The sequence below is a fragment of the Barbus barbus genome, assembly GCF_936440315.1.
Source record: "Barbus barbus genome assembly, chromosome: 6".
NCBI lineage: Eukaryota > Metazoa > Chordata > Actinopteri > Cypriniformes > Cyprinidae > Barbus > Barbus barbus.
Window position 1 is genome coordinate 13,421,761 of NC_136734.1, and position 18,447 is coordinate 13,440,207.

At 38.4% G+C, this 18,447-nt stretch overlaps 1 protein-coding gene and 1 long non-coding RNA gene across 3 annotated transcripts in view; one reads left to right on the forward strand and one right to left on the reverse strand.

The window, feature by feature from the left end:
• LOC306870868 overlaps positions 1 to 18,447 on the forward strand; it is a 1,223,475-nt gene that overhangs the window by 1,087,023 nt on the left and 118,005 nt on the right. The window contains exon 3 of one of the 2 annotated variants that reach the window (XR_013784293.1): positions 2,837 to 4,303. The exons of the other annotated variant lie outside the window; for it this stretch is intronic. This is a non-coding gene — a long non-coding RNA (uncharacterized lncRNA). Of the gene's footprint in view, positions 1 to 2,836; positions 4,304 to 18,447 lie in introns of those variants that run through there. 2 annotated transcript variants of the gene reach the window in all.
• On the reverse strand, positions 727 to 15,327 carry mks1 (MKS transition zone complex subunit 1). The gene is made up of 18 exons (XM_079418326.1): positions 14,491 to 15,327; positions 13,969 to 14,096; positions 13,831 to 13,883; positions 10,881 to 11,036; positions 9,930 to 10,027; positions 9,675 to 9,803; positions 9,242 to 9,346; positions 9,037 to 9,145; positions 8,095 to 8,151; positions 7,953 to 7,995; positions 7,722 to 7,784; positions 7,560 to 7,630; positions 7,411 to 7,480; positions 7,178 to 7,285; positions 1,550 to 1,683; positions 1,373 to 1,455; positions 1,187 to 1,284; positions 727 to 1,015 (listed from the first exon to the last, which is right to left on the reverse strand). The coding sequence occupies exons 1-18, from the start codon at positions 14,565 to 14,567 to the stop codon at positions 912 to 914; spliced, it is 1,686 nt and encodes a 561-aa protein (XP_079274452.1). The 5' UTR covers positions 14,568 to 15,327; the 3' UTR covers positions 727 to 911.

Below are 18,447 nucleotides of genomic sequence, written 5' to 3' on the forward strand. Positions count from 1 at the left end.
TAAATATGTCACAATTCCCATGAATCATATGCCTGCCCTACCATGTTTTATGAAATGTGTGGCTTATGTTTATAGATTAGATGGTGCCCTCTGCTGTTTATTTATGTGCTTGGCATTTACAGTACAGTGGTCTCACTGGGTGCATTAGACTTTTGTGCAATTACTTTTAATCAACTCTTGCAAAGTCATTTGAGTAAGTCTATAGCATAAATTCAGTTCCAATTCTCAAGTCCATCAGACACAGATGTAGTTCATCACATTAGAATCACGATGCACTAATATGTAACAAAACTGAAAATATCCAAATACGTTTTCCCCTACATTTCAAAACTATATAAAGTGTGAAATAACTGAAACATAATAAATGTCAGTTTGTGAAACATTATGCACAATTAGGGTCAGATTTAACCTGTGCAATCCCTCTTTTGGCATTAAAAAACTTTCAGGATTAACTAAAGACACAGTGAAAAATTTGCGATGGAAAGGCGTGGACACCTTTCAAATGGAACATTTTGGAGGACAGTATTTAAATAAATCATTCAATGTGAATTACTAGGGTTTGTGGTAGTGAATTTACTGGTATTTGCACCATTATTTAATGCCCAAAACATGCATGTCTTAACCCATTTTGTGCTTGACATTGCTGTGATTGTTACTAATTTGCTCTGGTCATTATGGAAATGAGTCTGTGTTCTTTCATTTACACATGATCAGTAAATCACCGGTAGTTTTTACAATAACTATGTTTTATTAAGTACATTTGCGAAAAGTAAAAGAAATAGTTAAGAATTTACAAACGTAATACATAAAACACAACTGAAAAACATTCAATACATTTCAAACTATACAAAAATATAATAAACACAAATACTGTGAACAGCATTATTACACACGCTCCATGTCTAATGTTCTTATGCAGAAGACTCTGAGTTTAATTGTGCAGAGGTGTTGATGAGATCTCTGGGTAAAGTCTCTCTTGCTTCCTGCATGCGCTTACGTGCCCTCTGAAAAGCTTCTGAAATCATAAATACAACACCAAATCAGAAAGTACATACATCCTGTAAAATATGATGTAGTGTTTGTCTGTACTGAGGTCAATAGCAACTAGGGAATGTGAACAATTACCTTGGCACGTGGCACTAATTAATAGCAATAAAGGTCCTGAAGCTATTTAGTCTTGTCTTACCCAGAACATTATAGACCGAGCCCTGCTGACTGTGTCCGCCCAGCTGATCCAGAACAGTCTGCCTTCTTTTCTTCAGGGTGTTGGCATCAATAAAAGCCCTGAATAAAATACAACAAGCTCTTAAAGTCTCAAAGGGGCAAAATAGTACTGCTGCAATCACAAAATGCAGTGATTGTGTTGGCCAACCTGGCATGCTGGATACAATTAAGAGTAAAGGTCACACTTCCAGTGGTTTGAGTGCGAAAGCCAAAGCGACTCAACCGCTCTCCCTAAACATAGAAGCAAGAGAACATTAAATTGTTAAACTGAATTTCTGGACATGCTGGTGCAAATCTTTACAGCAGGAAATGTATAATAAGTCACCTTGAATGTGCCAGGCACTCTAACATAACTGATGTCCTCGAGTTCAGGTGCGCCGCCGATGAAGAAGCGTCTCAGTTCAGCCACCGTGCCGGACTGGATGGGTCTCCATGTGTGGCAAGTCACCCTGTGATACCCTGAAAGCAAGTCACTATTAAACAAGCTGAAACAAATATACCTAATATAACTTAGTTGTACAAAATTTACTACAGTTCATTATATAAATGATGTCCTGAGTTTAAAATCTTGAATTGGAATGTGACAAAAGTATATCATTGTGATTAATAAAGTGGATCACCCAGGCTGCATTTATTTGATCAAAATAAAATATTATTACATTTTAAAATAAGAGTTTTCTACTTCAATATATTTTAGCAGCCATTATGCCAAAATGTTCAGGATTATAATAAACTTCTATAAATTTATTTATAGAGTGGGGAAAATAAATTATTTGATGCCCTGCTGATTCTGTACGTTTGCCCGCTGACAAATAAATGATCAGTCTATAATTTTAGTTTATTTGAACAGTGAGAGACAGAATAACAACAAAACATTGAAGAAAAACGCATTTCAAAAAAGTTTTTTAAGAAGTGAAATAAGTATTTGACCCCTTCTCAAAACATGACATAGTCCTTTGTGGCAAAACCCTTGTTGGCAATCACAGAGTTCAGACATGTCTTGTCTTTGGCCACCAGGTTTGCACACATCTCGGGAGGGATTTTGTCCCACTCCTCTTTGCAGATCCTCTCCAAGTCATTAAAGGATTCGTTCACTTTCAAATTAAAATGTCTTTATAATTTACTCACCCCCATGTCATCCAAGATGTTTATGTATTTCTTTCTTCAGTCCAAAAGAAATTAAGGTTTTAGATGAAAACATTCCAGGAATATTCTGCATATAGTTAGTTTCAATGGACTCCAAACGGTTGAAGGTTAAAATTACAGTTTCAGTGCAGCTTCAAAGGGCTATAAACGATACCAGAAGATGAATAAGGGTCTTATCTAGCGAAACGATCGGTCGTTAAAAAAAAAAAAAAGGCTGTGTTCGAAAAGCCATACTATCATACAACTCCTACTATACTGCAGTATGCAGTATGTGTGTATACTGTGAATAGTATGTGAATTTTCTGTATGCATGGAATGCCCGGATTACCTGCTACATTTGATGAAATTTGATGTATGAATCTGAAGACGCTGCGTGGGATACTGTTTCCCAGAACGCAACGCGCTCCATGTGACGTTTCATCTTCAAAAGCATGAGTGAACTGGAGGCGGGGAATAGTAATTATAGATGTTACACTTGTATATATACAGTCAGGTCCATAAATATTGGGACATCGACACAATTCTAACATTTTTGGCTCTATACACCACCACAATGGATTTCAAATTAAACGAACAAGATGTGATTTAACTGCAGACTGTCAGCTTTAATTTGAGGGTATTTACATCCAAATCAGGTGAACGGTGTAGGAATTACAACAGTTTGCATATGTGCCTCCCACTTGTTAAGGGACCAAAAGTAATGGGACAATTGGCTTCTCAGCTGTTCCATAGCCAGGTGTGTGTTATTCCCTCATTATCCTAATTACAATGAGCAGATAAAAGGTCCAGAGTTCATTTCAAGTGTGCTATTTGCATTTGGAATCTGTTGCTGTCAACTGTCAAGATGAGATCCAAAGAGCTGTCACTATCAGTGAAGCAAGCCATCATTAGGCTGAAAAAACAAAACAAACCCATCAGAGAGATAGCAAAAACATTAGGCGTGGCCAAAACAACTGTTTGGAACATTCTTAAAAAGAAGGAACGCAGCGATGAGCTCAGCAACACCAAAGACCCGGAAGACCACGGAAAACAACTGTGGTGGATGACCGAAGAATTCTTTCCCTGGTGAAGAAAACACCCTTCACAACAGTTGGCCAGATCAAGAACACTCTCCAGGAGGTAGGTGTATGTGTGTCAAAGTCAACAATCAAGAGAAGACTTCACCAGAGTGAATACAGAGGGTTCACCACAAGATGTAAACCATTGGTGAGCCTCAAAAACAGGAAGGCCAGATTAGAGTTTGCCAAACGACATCTAAAAAAGCCTTCACAGTTCTGGAACAACATCCTATGGACAGATGAGACCAAGATCAACTTGTACCAGAGTGATGGGAAGAGCAGAGTATGGAGAAGGAAAGGAACTGCTCATGATCCTAAGCATACCACCTCATCAGTGAAGCATGGTGGTGGTAGTGTCATGGCGTGGGCATGTATGGCTGCCAGTGGAACTGGTTCTCTTGTATTTATTGATGATGTGACTGCTGACAAAAGCAGCAGGATGAATTCTGAAGTGTTTTGGGCAATATTATCTGCTCATATTCAGCCAAATGCTTCAGAACTCACTGGACGGCGCTTCACAGTGCAGATGGACAATGACCCAAAGCATACTGCAAAAGGAACCAAAGAGTTTTTGAAGGGAAAGAAGTGGACTGTTATGCAATGGCCAAGTCAATCACCTGACCTGAATCCGATTGAGCATGCATTTCACTTGCTGAAGACAAAACTTAAGGGAAAATGCCCCAAGAACAAGCAGGAACTGAAGACGGTTGCAGTAGAGGCCTGGCAGAGCATCACCAGGGATGAAACCCAGCGTCTGGTGATGTCTATGCGTTCCAGACTTCAGGCTGTAATTGACTGCAAAGGATATTTTAAAAAGTATTAAAAAGTGAAAGTTTGATTTATGATTATTATTCTGTCCCATTACTTTTGGTCCCTCAACAAGTGGGAGGCACATATGCAAACTGTTGTAATTCCTACACCGTTCACCTGCTTTGGATGTAAATACCCTCAAATTAAAGCTGACAGTCTGCAGTTAAAGCACATCTTGTTTGTTTTATTTGAAATCCATCGTGGTGGTGTATAGAGCCAAAAATGTTAGAATTGTGTCGATGTCCCAATATTTATGGACCTGACTGTACATATACATGTAAACTACAAACTATCGCTGTGCATCTAAAAACAATATCATTTGTAGGACCTAAATTGTACTTTAATCTCTACGGCACTTTTCCGATCAAGTCAAACGACGTCACCTTTATCTCTATAGCACTTTATACATTGTTTCAAAGATATTACATAATAATATTAATATTGCAGTAATATAATATATAAATAGAATTAATATTTCAATTAAGCAAACAGAATTAAATTCCGATGTCAAGCAGCTTTAAAAAGAAACAGAGTTACTCTAAGGACAAATAGACCAATTTGTTAGCAGAGGTTATTTACATTAACTCCGCCCACCAATGCCTGGCTGCAATAAACAGCACTGCAAAAGACACGCTTACTTCTGTAAAATCAGTGGCGCAGTGAGTAAATGACGCATGATGTGTGCTGTTGATGCGAGAGACCCGAGTTCGATCCTGACTTTTGTCAAACTCGTGCAACTCCTTTTTCCAATCACATACCAGATCAGAAAGGCATTTATTTTCAATAAAAAATTAAGTAAATATTTGAAAAGTGGAGATTAAACGCCTCATTAATAATACAGTGTGCTTAGCTGTAGGTAGGTTTTTGTCCCAATAAAGTGACGTTCATCAAATAAAATTTATGATAATTTACACTCAATATGTTATTGCATACTGTTTTATAATGCACTACAGTATAAATAACTGCTACCTAACTACTATTTACGCACCTGTTGCTAAAGAAAATGCTGCTATTTTAGTGTAAACGTAATTTATCATTATTTGCACTTTAGTGTAAATAGAATATATAACTTTTTCCACTTGTAACTGCCAAAAACTGCCAAAAATATTGTTCAATTAAAGACAGCTCATTCAGTTCAGACCATAGCCTATGTAAAGTTCTTCAATTATGAAATGAGTTTAATTGGGCAATATTGTTTACTAGTATGAAGCCTTAATAACAAGCCTTTGTAAAAAGAATGATTAGCACATTTGTTTGTAAGGTAACAATCTTGACAGCGGTGAATTAATGTTTTTGTTTGTCATGTGACAATTAAGCATACAACTCTGAAACATTTGTTGCTTTTTGTATACTGTTTCACACACTATTCTTTAAAAAATAGTAGGCAGTATGCACTATGTACTGGGCAGTAAGCAAGTATGCCATTTCGAACACAGCCAGCGTATATGCTTTATAAACACAAATGCTTGCCTGTTTTGCGATACGCGGTATCGATGCCAAAGAGCTTGATTTTGGTCTCATCTGACCACAACACTTTCACCCAATTCTCATCTGAATCATTGGCAAACTTCAGACGGGCCTGTACATGTGCTTTCTTGAGCAGGGGGACCTTGCAGGCGCTGCAGGATTAGTCCTTCACGTCGTAGTGTGTTACCAATTGTTTTCTTGGTGACTATGGTCCTCCCGTGTACGTAGTTCTGGGCTGATTCCTCACCGTTCTCATGATCATTGAAACTCCACGAGGTGAGATATTGCATGGAGCCCCAGTCCGAGGGAGATTGACAGTTATTTTGTGTTTCTGTTGTCACCTTCTTGGCGATGGTCTCGTAGCCCATTCCAGCCTTGTGTAGGTCTACAATCTTGTCCCTGACATCCTTGGACAGCTCTTTGGTCTTGGCCATGGTGGAGAGTTTGGAATCTGATTGATTGAGTGCTTCTGTGGACAGATGTCTTTTATACAGGTAACAAACTGAGATTAGGAGCACTCCCTTTAAGAGAGTGCTCCTAATCTCAGCTCCTTACCTGATTAAAAGACACCTGGGAGCCAGCAATCTTGCTGATTGATAGGTGATCAAATACTTATTTGACTCATTAAAATGCAAATCAATTTAATAACTTTTTTGAAACGCCTTTTTCTGGATTTTTTTGTTGTTATTCTGTCTCTCACTGTTCAAATAAACCTACCATTAAAATGATACACTGATCATTTCTTTGTCAGTGGGCAAACGTACAAAATCAGCAGGGGATCAAATAATTTTTTTCCCCCACTGTAGCTGAATTTTCAGCAGCCATTACTCCAGGCTTCACTGTCATATAATCCTTAAGAAATTATTTATAAAATCCTGATTTGGTGCCCAAGAAACATTCCTTCCAGAAATGATTTGTAGCATGCCTTTACTGTTTCTTTTGATTAATTTAACATCCTTGCTTAATAAAAGTATTGATTTCTTCTTTAAAATAAAATCTTACCCCAAAATAGTGATGTGTTTCTAAAAGCTTTTACCAGATTAATTTTTACAAAAATGTGTTTTTTGATTACAGTATATCACCTATATCACAATTTTACTCTAAAAATTGCTGGTTACAAATTGGGATATACAATCATTTTATTGTTTGTCCTATTTGGTGTTGAGGAAATTACATATGAATTTAAATGAAAGTTTGTGGAAATGTTTATGGCTAATATATATGATTTAAATATGAAATATGATACACTGTATGTGATTTTTACCAGGTAAATTAAACAAAAAAACCTGTCAGATGTTTATGGTGCTAATATGTCATCCACATCACAATTTTACTTGGTTTTACCAAACAAAATGAATGCTTTTCGAATTGGTTATGTTCCATTAAAAAGAACAGATTCAGGAGAACATCAGATTCAGGCATGAATGTCACTACATTATAATTTGCGATACTTTTACAAAAGACTGTCCTACCAGGCGTTGAGGGAATGACTAGGAAGCCATAGCCTTCAGTTCTGTAGCGCTGCCAGAAATCCAACGAGAGAACTTTGAAATACAGCACTGGCCACTGGGGTAATGACCCTGCACAGATGTTCAGCACCTGTGTTTATTCACTGGTAAATTATTTTCATATCTTCAGGACATTGTCTGTGTAATGTATTCCTCTATTCTTTAGTTACATATTCTGAGGCAATCAAAGATCTCACCATCAGACTCATCTTCCTTGTGGAAGAAGGTCTCAAAGCTGAACGGATAGGAGAAGAAGGCAACATCCTCCTATAAAACAGAGAACATGTTTACCATTGCTCCATGAACACAGAGCCGGTTGATGGGGTTTACTAAAATGACATCTTACCTTTCCCACACTGCGTGTGCGACACGTCTGAGTCACACCAGACAGACAGTGAAAGGGAACACTGGACCAATCTGAAGAACATGGAACAACATCAATTACTGACATAAAATACAATGACTAATGTCTGTCCCATTGTATGTGGTTGAGAGTAAGTTGACTTACTATTTGGTAAATCCAGGAAGAAATGGACATAAAGATTGTCATACTCATAGCCCTGAGCTGAAACTGAAAGGAAAAATTGACATATGATGAGACACAGTTTGTGCTAAAATTTAAAAATAAATAAAAATATTGCAAACACTGCAATTTAAGTATGTATTTAATGTACTGATGTTATACTGCTTTGCCAATCTGGGCTAATCTTAATGATACAGAATAACTGTTAATACTCACCAATCTCTCCATTTACAAACAGGCGGAGTATCCCTAGAGGTGGCTAAAGGAAGTGTTTGGACAATCAGAATGAAAATGTCACCTTTTTTATTTGGAATATATGTACGACACCATAAGTCTTAATAAGAATTGTGATTCTTACCATTTCAAAGTCTTGGCCAACCAGGCTGTTGAGGTAATCTTTGTGACGTGTGTACAGCTAAAAAAAAAAAAAAAATAAATGTATGAGAATGATGACTCCACAGAGAAAAGGGTAGGCAATCCACCAGTAAGCCTTGGGCCAGTCAAAAAATTCCATATTGCTCCAGGGACATTGTCTGTGCAGTTTAAGATGCTCTGGATAAACAGAGTTTGTTTAAAAAAAAAGAGCATATTTTAGCTATTTTTTTCTGCCTAAAAAAACACCTTGTTTGTCCATGACATAAAATATCATATATATCCTTTGCACACATGGCAATTTTTGCCTTTAGTATGATGGACAGATAAGAGCTGACAGGAAGCGAAGGGGGCGGGATCGGGAAAGGTCAGAGTTGTGATTTGAACTCGGAATGCCTGTGGTGCAACAGCGCTGTATGACAGTTTTACACTTTACATTAAATTATTATATTCAGTGCTGCAAAGTATCAATAGAAAATAGTGAAATTTATTTGTGATATATTTTGTGAAATAACAGCAAGTGAGTGCTATTAGTGTAGCCTGAATAAATGTGACCCTGGACAACAGTCATAAAGGTCAAGTTTTATAAATTGAGATTTATACATCATCTGAAAGCTGAATAAATATGCTTTCCATTGTGTATGGTCAAGATACAACTATTTGAAAATCTGGAATCTAAGGGTGCAAAAAAATCTAAATATTGGGACAATTTTGACCCATGCAATGTATTTTTCGCTATTGCTACAAATGTAACTTTGCTACTTAAGACTGGTTTTGTGGTCCAGGGTCACAAATGATCATTATTAGACCTGTTTCTAATCCATCCCTTATGAGATTCCATGTCAGGATGTTGCCTTAGAAGGTACTCGCTCAGACATCGAGTGAAACAGTGAAACCACCAATCCTAGGCAAGGACAAAGGAACATACATCTTTGTACATGTGCTGCTCTCTTTCTTTCTCCTCCACATGAATGTGTGATGAGACGTTCTCCAGATACAGCTTCCACACCTCCCTCTTCTCCCCGTGCGTTTCCAACCTGTTGTGAAAGAAAGTCAAATATACCTTCTGTAATCACAATGAACTCATCCCAATATTATTCACAAGAGAAATTGACAGAAGTGGTAAGTCTTGCCTGTAGGCTCCTCTATTGTTGTTAAAGTCTGGTTTTATTGTGATTACTCCATTACCGTCAGCTTTTATGGTGCATAATACACATTCATTCTCTTTCAAGCCCAACCTGTAAAACACAGTCACATGTCTGGTTACTTCACATTACTTTAAATGGGTCATATGATTGAAAAAATATTGTATTTTTTAAATGACATTTGTGTAGATTATTTGCCTAGAAGTCTTAAAGATACAGCAACAAAAAAGGTCAGTTTAATTTTAAGGGTAAGATAGAGAATGGAAAATGGTTATATAAAACTACAAAAAAATTACCTTTTTGGTGTAAATTAAAAAAACCTTCAAATGCATTATTAATGGACCTCCGGTCAAACAAATTATAAGAAAATGTATGATATGTTACTATTTAAGTGGATAAAGAAGAGTATCGTCACACTTACTTCCCTGAAGGCCCAAGATCTCCCATGATGTACATGGTCTGCACTGGTGTGTTGATGATGTGACTGTTCTTTATGAACTCCTCCGAAGGCTCCCATGTGATTAAACGGGACTTGGGAACATTAGACTCTCTTAATTGTGTGTTAAAAAAACAGAAAAAAAAATAGGTAAACCTCCTTAACTTTACAAATATGATAAAGGCTTTTCAGAAAACCACCTTACAGGTAACTATACTATATACTTCTAGGAACACTTACACAGGACGTCTCTCTTGTTTCCTGTGTCTAACGTTAGCCATGCGTTCTGCTAAAAAGGTTGGTGTAGGTTGAGCTGGGATCAGCAGACTCTGAGCTTGCTGTCAATACAATCACAACTTCAGAAAACTGTAAAACACATGCAGCCTATACATCATTGGTGAATCTCACCAAACCTGTCAAAACCGTGTCTGGGTCATATCTAACACCAAACAATTCATTATTTATTAAATAAATAAGACATTTTAATTAGCTTAAAGAAAATGAAGCCTAATTTTGAAATATTAAGATTGTTTATTGTGATATTTTCAAGACAATTCTTAATTTCTCACATTCTCTTTTGGTGGGAAAACCTATTCCATTCCAATTGACTTTCATTTTATTGACAAAAGTAATACAATGCAAGTCACTGAGAACTGAAACTGTTTGGTTATTAGCATTCTTCAAAATAGTGCTGTGCAACGATTATTAATCGCATACAAAATAAACGTTTTTGTTTACATAACATATGTGTGTATATTTATTATGTATATACAAATAAACACACATGCAGTATATATTTTGAAAATATTTACATGTATGTATATAACATATTTTTCTTAAATATATCCATGCATGTGTGTGTATTTATATATATATACATGATAAATATACACAGTACACACACATATATTTTGTAAACAAAAACTTTTATTTTGGATCGCGATTAATCTTTGCACAGCACTACTTCAAAATATAATTTTTTTGTGTTCAGCAGAAGAAATAAATGCTTACATGACAAGGGGGTGAGCAAATGATGACAGACTTTTCATTTTTGGGTGGACTATCCCATTAATGGTCCTAAAATTATGCTTGATTTTCTTTATACAAAATAAAATGACTTATTTTGTGGTGAAATATGATATGGGTGTGTTTTTGCCAGGTTTATAAAAGAAAATGGTAGACTCAACTGACCTCTTCCCATTTGGAGAAGCGATCAAAGTCTGTGTAGGTAAAAATGCGCTGGTTTTGTCTTCTTTTGGATCTTTCCATTGCCATGATTTCTGTGTGATACTGACGCTCCAGTGGTGTTTGACAATTTGACTCTGTTTGATAAAGGTCCACTTCATACTGCATATGAATGACAAAGCAGAACTCATCAGATACATTATGAAAACTAACTATTTAGTATAGGGTGACCAGATGTGCTCGTTTTCTGGGGACAGTCCCAGTTTTTAGTGTTTTGCCCTCGACTGGAGCTGTTTCCATTTTTAGAGCATGTTCAAAACAGCCCACAGATACAATGCAAAAAAGCCTGACCAACATAGCCAGCCGGTTATCAGAGCAATCATGAAGTGATTCAATTCACCAACAAATTCAGCTGCAAACTACACTGATCACTTTTTCATGAACTGCTACTTCAGTCAAAAAGAACTTAACCCTGTTGAGAGCAGACCACTATTATCATCAATGACCAAAAGATAACAAAAAAAAAAACCAGCTAAACATTAATAGCTGCAAAAATTTCATTTGCAGAAAACACACATTGTGCTCAAAACTAGTCTAAAATGCTAAATAATAAGCCTAGTTAAGGATATTAAGAGTAATTTCCATGCGCAAACATTAAGTACTATTTGAAAAGTTAATGAAAGTGATGAAAGTATTAAGTACCGTACAATTTGAAAATGTTTAAAATATTTCTTTATCATATGTTCTTATACAATGTGTTTTTGTAAAGTCAGAATTTAGATATAATATTGTTTTCAAAATCAAATTCAAATTTTATTTGTCACATACATATACATACATAGTACGACATGTAGTGAAATATATTGTACGACTGTCCAACAAAATTAAGAAAAAAACCTCAAGTTTACAAAAATACAAATAGCAAATAGAAAAAGTACAGTAAACATATATATAGAAATAAACTAGCAATAAAATTAAATAACAAATAGATATGAGAATAAAAATAGATATGAAGAATAAAAAGAATATGATTCTATATAGATTCTGTAAAAGTAAAGTGTATGTCAGTGATAAAGTGTCCGTGTGCTGTGCAGTGCAGTAAAGTGTTTAAGTGAGTAAAAGGAATACTAAAGACAAAGACAAATGGTATGTAAGTCCCACTCATTTATCCTTACGTGACCTTCTACAAATTAGTGCAGATGTAATGAAAATGTGCAAAGTGGAAGTGTGGGGTGATGTGCTTAGAGTGGAGAGAGGTTAAGACTCCGAATGGCCTGCGGGAAGAAGCTCCTCCTCATTCTCTCTGTGTTCGCCTTCATGGAGCAGAAGCGCCTCCCTGAACGCAGCAGAGAAAAGAGTCCATTGTTGGGATGGCTGAGGTCCTTCACTATCTTCCTGGCCCTGGTCAGGCACCGCTTGCTGTAGATGTCCTGCAGGTCAGGGAGCTCGGTGTGAATGGCACGTTCCGCTGAACGCACCACCCTCTGGAAGGCTCGTCTGTCCTGCATAGTGCAGTTCCCGAACCAGGAAGTGATGCTGCCCGTCAGGACGCTCTCGATGGTGCAGGTGTAAAAAGTCTTAAGCACCCGAGAGGGAAGTCTAAAGTCCCTTAAGCGTCTCAGATGGTACAGACGCTGCCTGGCCTTCTTCACCAGGGTGCTGGTATGACAGGACCAAGTCAAGTCCTGTGTGATGTGAACACCCAGGTATCTGAAGCTGTCCACTCTCTCCACTGGAGTCCCGTTGATCGTGATCGGCTGGTATGACCGCTCCTGCTTCGTACTGAAGTCCACTATCAGCTCCTTAGTTTTGCTGATGTTCAGGTGTAGACTATTCACCTGGCACCAACTCTCCAGGTTCTTAATCTCCTGTATGTAGGCCGTCTCGTCGTTGTCTGAGATCAGGCCCAACACAACAGTGTCATCAGCAAACTTGATGATGGTGGTGGAGTTGGAAGTGGCCACACAGTCATAAGTGTACAGTGAGTACAGCAGGGGGCTCAGAACACAACCTTGAGGGGCTCCAGTGCTTAGGGTGATGGAGGATGAGGTGTGTTTACCCATCCGTACGGCTTGCTGTCTGTCCTTCAGGAAGCTGGAGATCCATTGGCACAAGTATGTGCTGAGACCAAGCACCTCCAACTTGGAGGTGAGTTTGGAGGGAATTATGGTGTTAAACGCTGAACTGTAGTCCACAAACAGCATTTTTACATAATTCCCTTTTCTGCAGTCCAGGTGACTTGTGGTGTGGAGGAGGTGTGAGATGGCGTCCTCCGTGGAGCGGTTATGTCTGTACGCAAACTGTAGTGGATCCAGTGTGTCTGGTAGTGATGCAATGATGAAGTCTCTGACCAGTCTCTCAAAGCACTTCATCACCACTGATGTGAGGGCTACAGGGCGATAGTCGTTTAGGCAGGTGGGCTGGGGTTTCTTGGGGACAGGAACAATGGTGGACTGCTTAAAGCATGAGGGGACTATGGACTGTTCCAGGGAGAGGTTGAAGATCTCGGTGAACACCGGTGCTAGCTGGTCAGCGCAGGCCTTCAGAACCCGACCTGTGATGCCATCTGGTCCTGCTGACTTCCTGATGTTCACTTCTGTTTTGCACTTCTTGCTATTCACAGTGGTTACTATTAACTATTTGCATAGAGTGATTTTTGGTGAATTAAAACCAGTCCAGAAATAACAATAATAAAACGAACATATTAATAATTATTAATTCTAATAAAAGCACAGGGAACCCACAACAATTAAACAAAAACATTGTATTGTCTCCATTTTTACCCAAAAAATGTATTGTCCCAATTTTTTTTGTTGTTGTAATTTTTAAATAATAACAATTGAGATTTCAATGATATTTTGACCACTTAAATAGGAAATGTCCCCGGCTCCCATTTTTGAAATTTGGTCACCTTAATTCAGTAGCACACACGGCTTTGCCTTCACTAGTGGCCTACCTGACTGAAGAACTTCTCTTGCCAACCAACCACCAGTTCCTCCGCATCAGTGGCTGTTAGAAAGAGAAAGAGAAAATTATTACCCACCATATGCCAGGGAATTGTGAAGACAGGTTTATATCAGCATCCTTCACATACTGGAAGCTGCTTGTGTCTGAGAGCTGAAGGTGTCCAGCTCTATAACTCCGCTCTCCTGCTGAGAAAGCACTTGCTGATGGAGATGTTGAGACAGAGCAGCTGTGGCGGTCACACGCTGTATGCACACTCTAAAACAGAAACAAAACAGTAACAGTTATATGTAATACATGTTGTTTTGGGGCATATTGCAACTGTATTATTTTTAGTGACTTGAAGTGTCATGTTCAGTAAATACAGTGGTACATGGACTTGGTAATCATTCAGGAATCATGGTAGAGACCTTTACAAAAAAAAAAAAAAAGTAGTATGGCAGTAGGATGGTACACTTGTGTGTAAAATGGGCATAATATGATACTTTAATATATACCATGGAACTGAAATGCATACCTATTTGCATTGTGCTAACGTACAAGTTGTTTCTAAGAATACCATGGTACTAGACATGGTAAAGACATTTGGTGCATTTAATAGTGTGTAAACTATTATTATAGATGTCAAGTACATTCAGGCGACGACACTTACCGTATTCGTAAGTTTTTAACTGCATCCCGGGAACGGTAAACTGATTCTCCGGTGTCGGTGCACCAACCGTCGGCCATATCTGACACTCGGCCTCAAAAGATAGAAGTCTTTAGCTTTAATGAATCATTTGCATCGGTTGACACACAACGCATGAACAAGGATAAGCAGCTTTAACTGGTTTACTTTTTAATGCAATGCTCCGGTACAAATTTTATACTGCACATCAGAGCGTCTCGTTGCGTAGTAACACACTAACGGTACCGGAAGCAGCCGGAAGTCAATCGTGCGCATGCTCGGTGCGGATATAAATACCCTGTTCTCAAATCAGCTAGCGAGCGTTGGTCTTTGACTCAGTACACAGAAACGACACCGATTACTCCAACTAGCTGATCTGGGAGCGGAAGGAATAGTAAACACACTCCGCGCTTCACATTTGACCACTGCCCGTGAACTGAAAGCTGTTCCACGTGGTTGTGTTTGTTGAAAAACGAGTATAGCGGATTAGATATGCCTGAGGTCGGTTCTTTTTATATTATATATCCCATTTTAATCGGCTAATATTGAAAATTCTGCTTTATTTAATGAGCATACAGTGTTCCTGGAGCTTTAATTCTGAAGGGCACCGTAGCCTTTTGGTTAGCGGCAGCTTTAACACTATTTTTCATTAATAGTTTCATTTTTTTATTTTTATAAATAACACATATTCAGTTAAAAGCAACGTAAAGCGTTAAAATTAACTTCTAAAACCAAACTTTGTTCTCTTTTCTTGTTCTCTTTGATGATTTTGCATGTCAGTCAAATCTGAGCAGTTGACAAGTGCCCTAAACGACCGCGGTCAAGCCAGCCTCCACTTTCAAAAACACGGTCATTCTAGCCGCCACGTTATTTTGTGGTGCGCGCATATACTAGGCGTTGCGGTAATACCGAGTAAAACTCAGATCAGAGGAAAAGCATATCTCCTTGTTTCCACACACCACTCCAAATATCATATTCTATAACTCTAAAAAGGAAACTCCCTGTTTCCACAGACCAGTTTCAATTCAGATCAATAGTCCACTACCCCAGGGGGGCACTCAACCAGTTTCAAGACGATCTGATTTTGCATTACAAAATAAAAGCCCTCCAAAAACTCATATGACCAATTTTGTCTTTGATTTTAGATGGCTCTAAAAAGGAAACTCCCTGTTTCCACAGACCAGTTTCAATTCAGATTAATAGCCCACTACCCCAGGGTATCACTCAACCAGTTTCAAAAAGATCTGATGTTGCATTACATAATAAGAGCCCTCCAAAAACTCATATTCTACCTGTTCTGCCTGTGATTTTGGATAACTCTAAAAAGGAAACTCCCTGTTTCCACAGACCAGTTTCAATTCAGATTAATAGTCCACTACCCCAGGGTGGCACTCAACCAATTTCAAGACGATCTGATGTTGCATTACATAATAAGAGGCCTCCAAAACTCATATTCTACCTGTTCTGCCTGTGATTTTGGATAACTCTAAAAAGGAAACTCCCTGTTTCCACAGACCAGTTCCAATTCAGATTAATAGTCCACTACCCCAGGGTGGCACTCAACCAGTTTCAAGACGATCTGATGTTGCATTACATAATAAGAGCCCTCCAAAACTCATATTCTACCTGTTCTGCCTGTGATTTTGGATAACTCTAAAAAGGAAACTCCCTGTTTGCACAGACCAGTTCCAATTCAGATTAATAGTCCACTACCCCAGGGTGGCACTCAACCAGTTTCAAGACGATCTGATGTTGTATTACATAATAAGAGCCCTCCAAAACTCATATTCTACCTGTTCTGCCTGTGATTTTGGATAACTCTAAAAAGGAAACTCCCTGTTTCCACAGACCAGTTTCAATTCAGATTAATAGTCCACTACCCCAGGGTGGCACTCAACCAATTTCAAGACGATCTGATGTTGCATTACATAATAAGAGCCCTCCAAAAACTCATATTCTACCTGTTCTGCCTGTGATTTTGGATAACTCTAAAAAGGAAACTCCCTGTTTCCACAGACCAGTTCCAATTCAGATTAATAGTCCACTACCCCAGGGTGGCACTCAACCAGTTTCAAGACGATCTGATGTTGCATTACATAATAAGAGCCCTCCAAAACTCATATTCTACCTGTTCTGCCTGTGATTTTGGATAACTCTAAAAAGGAAACTCCCTGTTTGCACAGACCAGTTCCAATTCAGATTAATAGTTCACTACCCCAGGATGGCACTCAACCAGTTTCAAGACGATCTGATGTTGTATTACATAATAAGAGCCCTCCAAAACTCATATTCTACCTGTTCTGCCTGTGATTTTGGATAACTCTAAAAAGGAAACTCCCTGTTTCCACAGACCAGTTTCAATTCAGATCAATACTCCACTACCCCAGGGTGGCACTCAACCAGTTTCAAGACGATCTGATGTTGCATTACATAATAAGAGCCCTCCAAAACTCATATTCTACCTGTTCTGCCTGTGATTTTGGATAACTCTAAAAAGGAAACTCCCTGTTTCCACAGACCAGTTCCAATTCAGATTAATAGTCCACTACCCCAGGATGGCACTCAACCAGTTTCAAGACGATCTGATGTTGCATTACATAATAAGAGCCCTCCAAAAACTCATATTCTACTTGTTCTGCCTGTGATTTTGGATAACTCTAAAAAGGAAACTCCCTGTTTCCACAGACCAGTTTTAATTCAGATCAATAGTCCACTACCCCAGGGTGGCACTCAACCAGTTTCAAGACGATCTGATCTTGCATTACTAAATAAAAGCCCTCCAAAATCTCATATATGACCAATTTTGTCTTCGATTTTAGATGGCTCTAAAAAGGAAATTCCCTGTTTCCACAGACCAGTTCCAATTCAGATTAATAGTCCACTACCCCAGGATGGCACTCAACCAGTTTCAAGACGATCTGATGTTGCATTACATAATAAGAGCCCTCCAAAAACTCATATTCTACCTGTTCTGCCTGTGATTTTGTATAACTCTAAAAAGGAAACTCCCTGTTTCCACAGACCAGTTCCAATTCGGATTAATAGTCCACTACCCCAGGATGGCACTCAACCAGTTTCAAGACGATCTGATGTTGCATTACATAATAAGAGCCCTCCAAAACTCATATTCTACCTGTTCTGCCTGTGATTTTGGATAACTCTAAAAAGGAAACTCCCTGTTTGCACAGACCAGTTCCAATTCAGATTAATAGTCCACTACCCCAGGGTGGCACTCAACCAGTTTCAAGACGATCTGATGTTGTATTACATAATAAGAGCCCTCCAAAACTCATATTCTACCTGTTCTGCCTGTGATTTTGGATAACTCTAAAAAGGAAACTCCCTGTTTCCACAGACCAGTTTCAATTCAGATTAATAGTCCACTACCCCAGGGTGGCACTCAACCAATTTCAAGACGATCTGATGTTGCATTACATAATAAGAGCCCTCCAAAACTCATATTCTACCTGTTCTGCCTGTGATTTTGGATAACTCTAAAAAGGAAACTCCCTGTTTCCACAGACCAGTTTCAATTCAGATTAATAGTCCACTACCCCAGGGTGGCACTCAACCAGTTTCAAGACGATCTGATGTTGCATTACAAAATAAAAGCCCTCGAAAAACTCATATATGACCAATCTTGTCTTTGATTTTAGATGGCTCTAAAAAGGAAACTCCCTGTTTCCACAGACCAGTTTCAATTCAGGTTAATAGTCCACTACCCCAGGGTGGTACTCAACCAGTTTCAAGATGATCTGATGTTGCATTACATAATAAGAGCCCTACAAAAACTCATATTCTACCTGTTCAATACTTGGTCGGGGCTCCTTCAGCATCAGTGAGGTGTGGCATGGAAGTGATCAGTCTGTTCCTGCTGAGGCACTATTGAACCTTCAGCTCAGATTGACAGTTTCTCATCTTTCTCTTGAAAATATCCCGTAG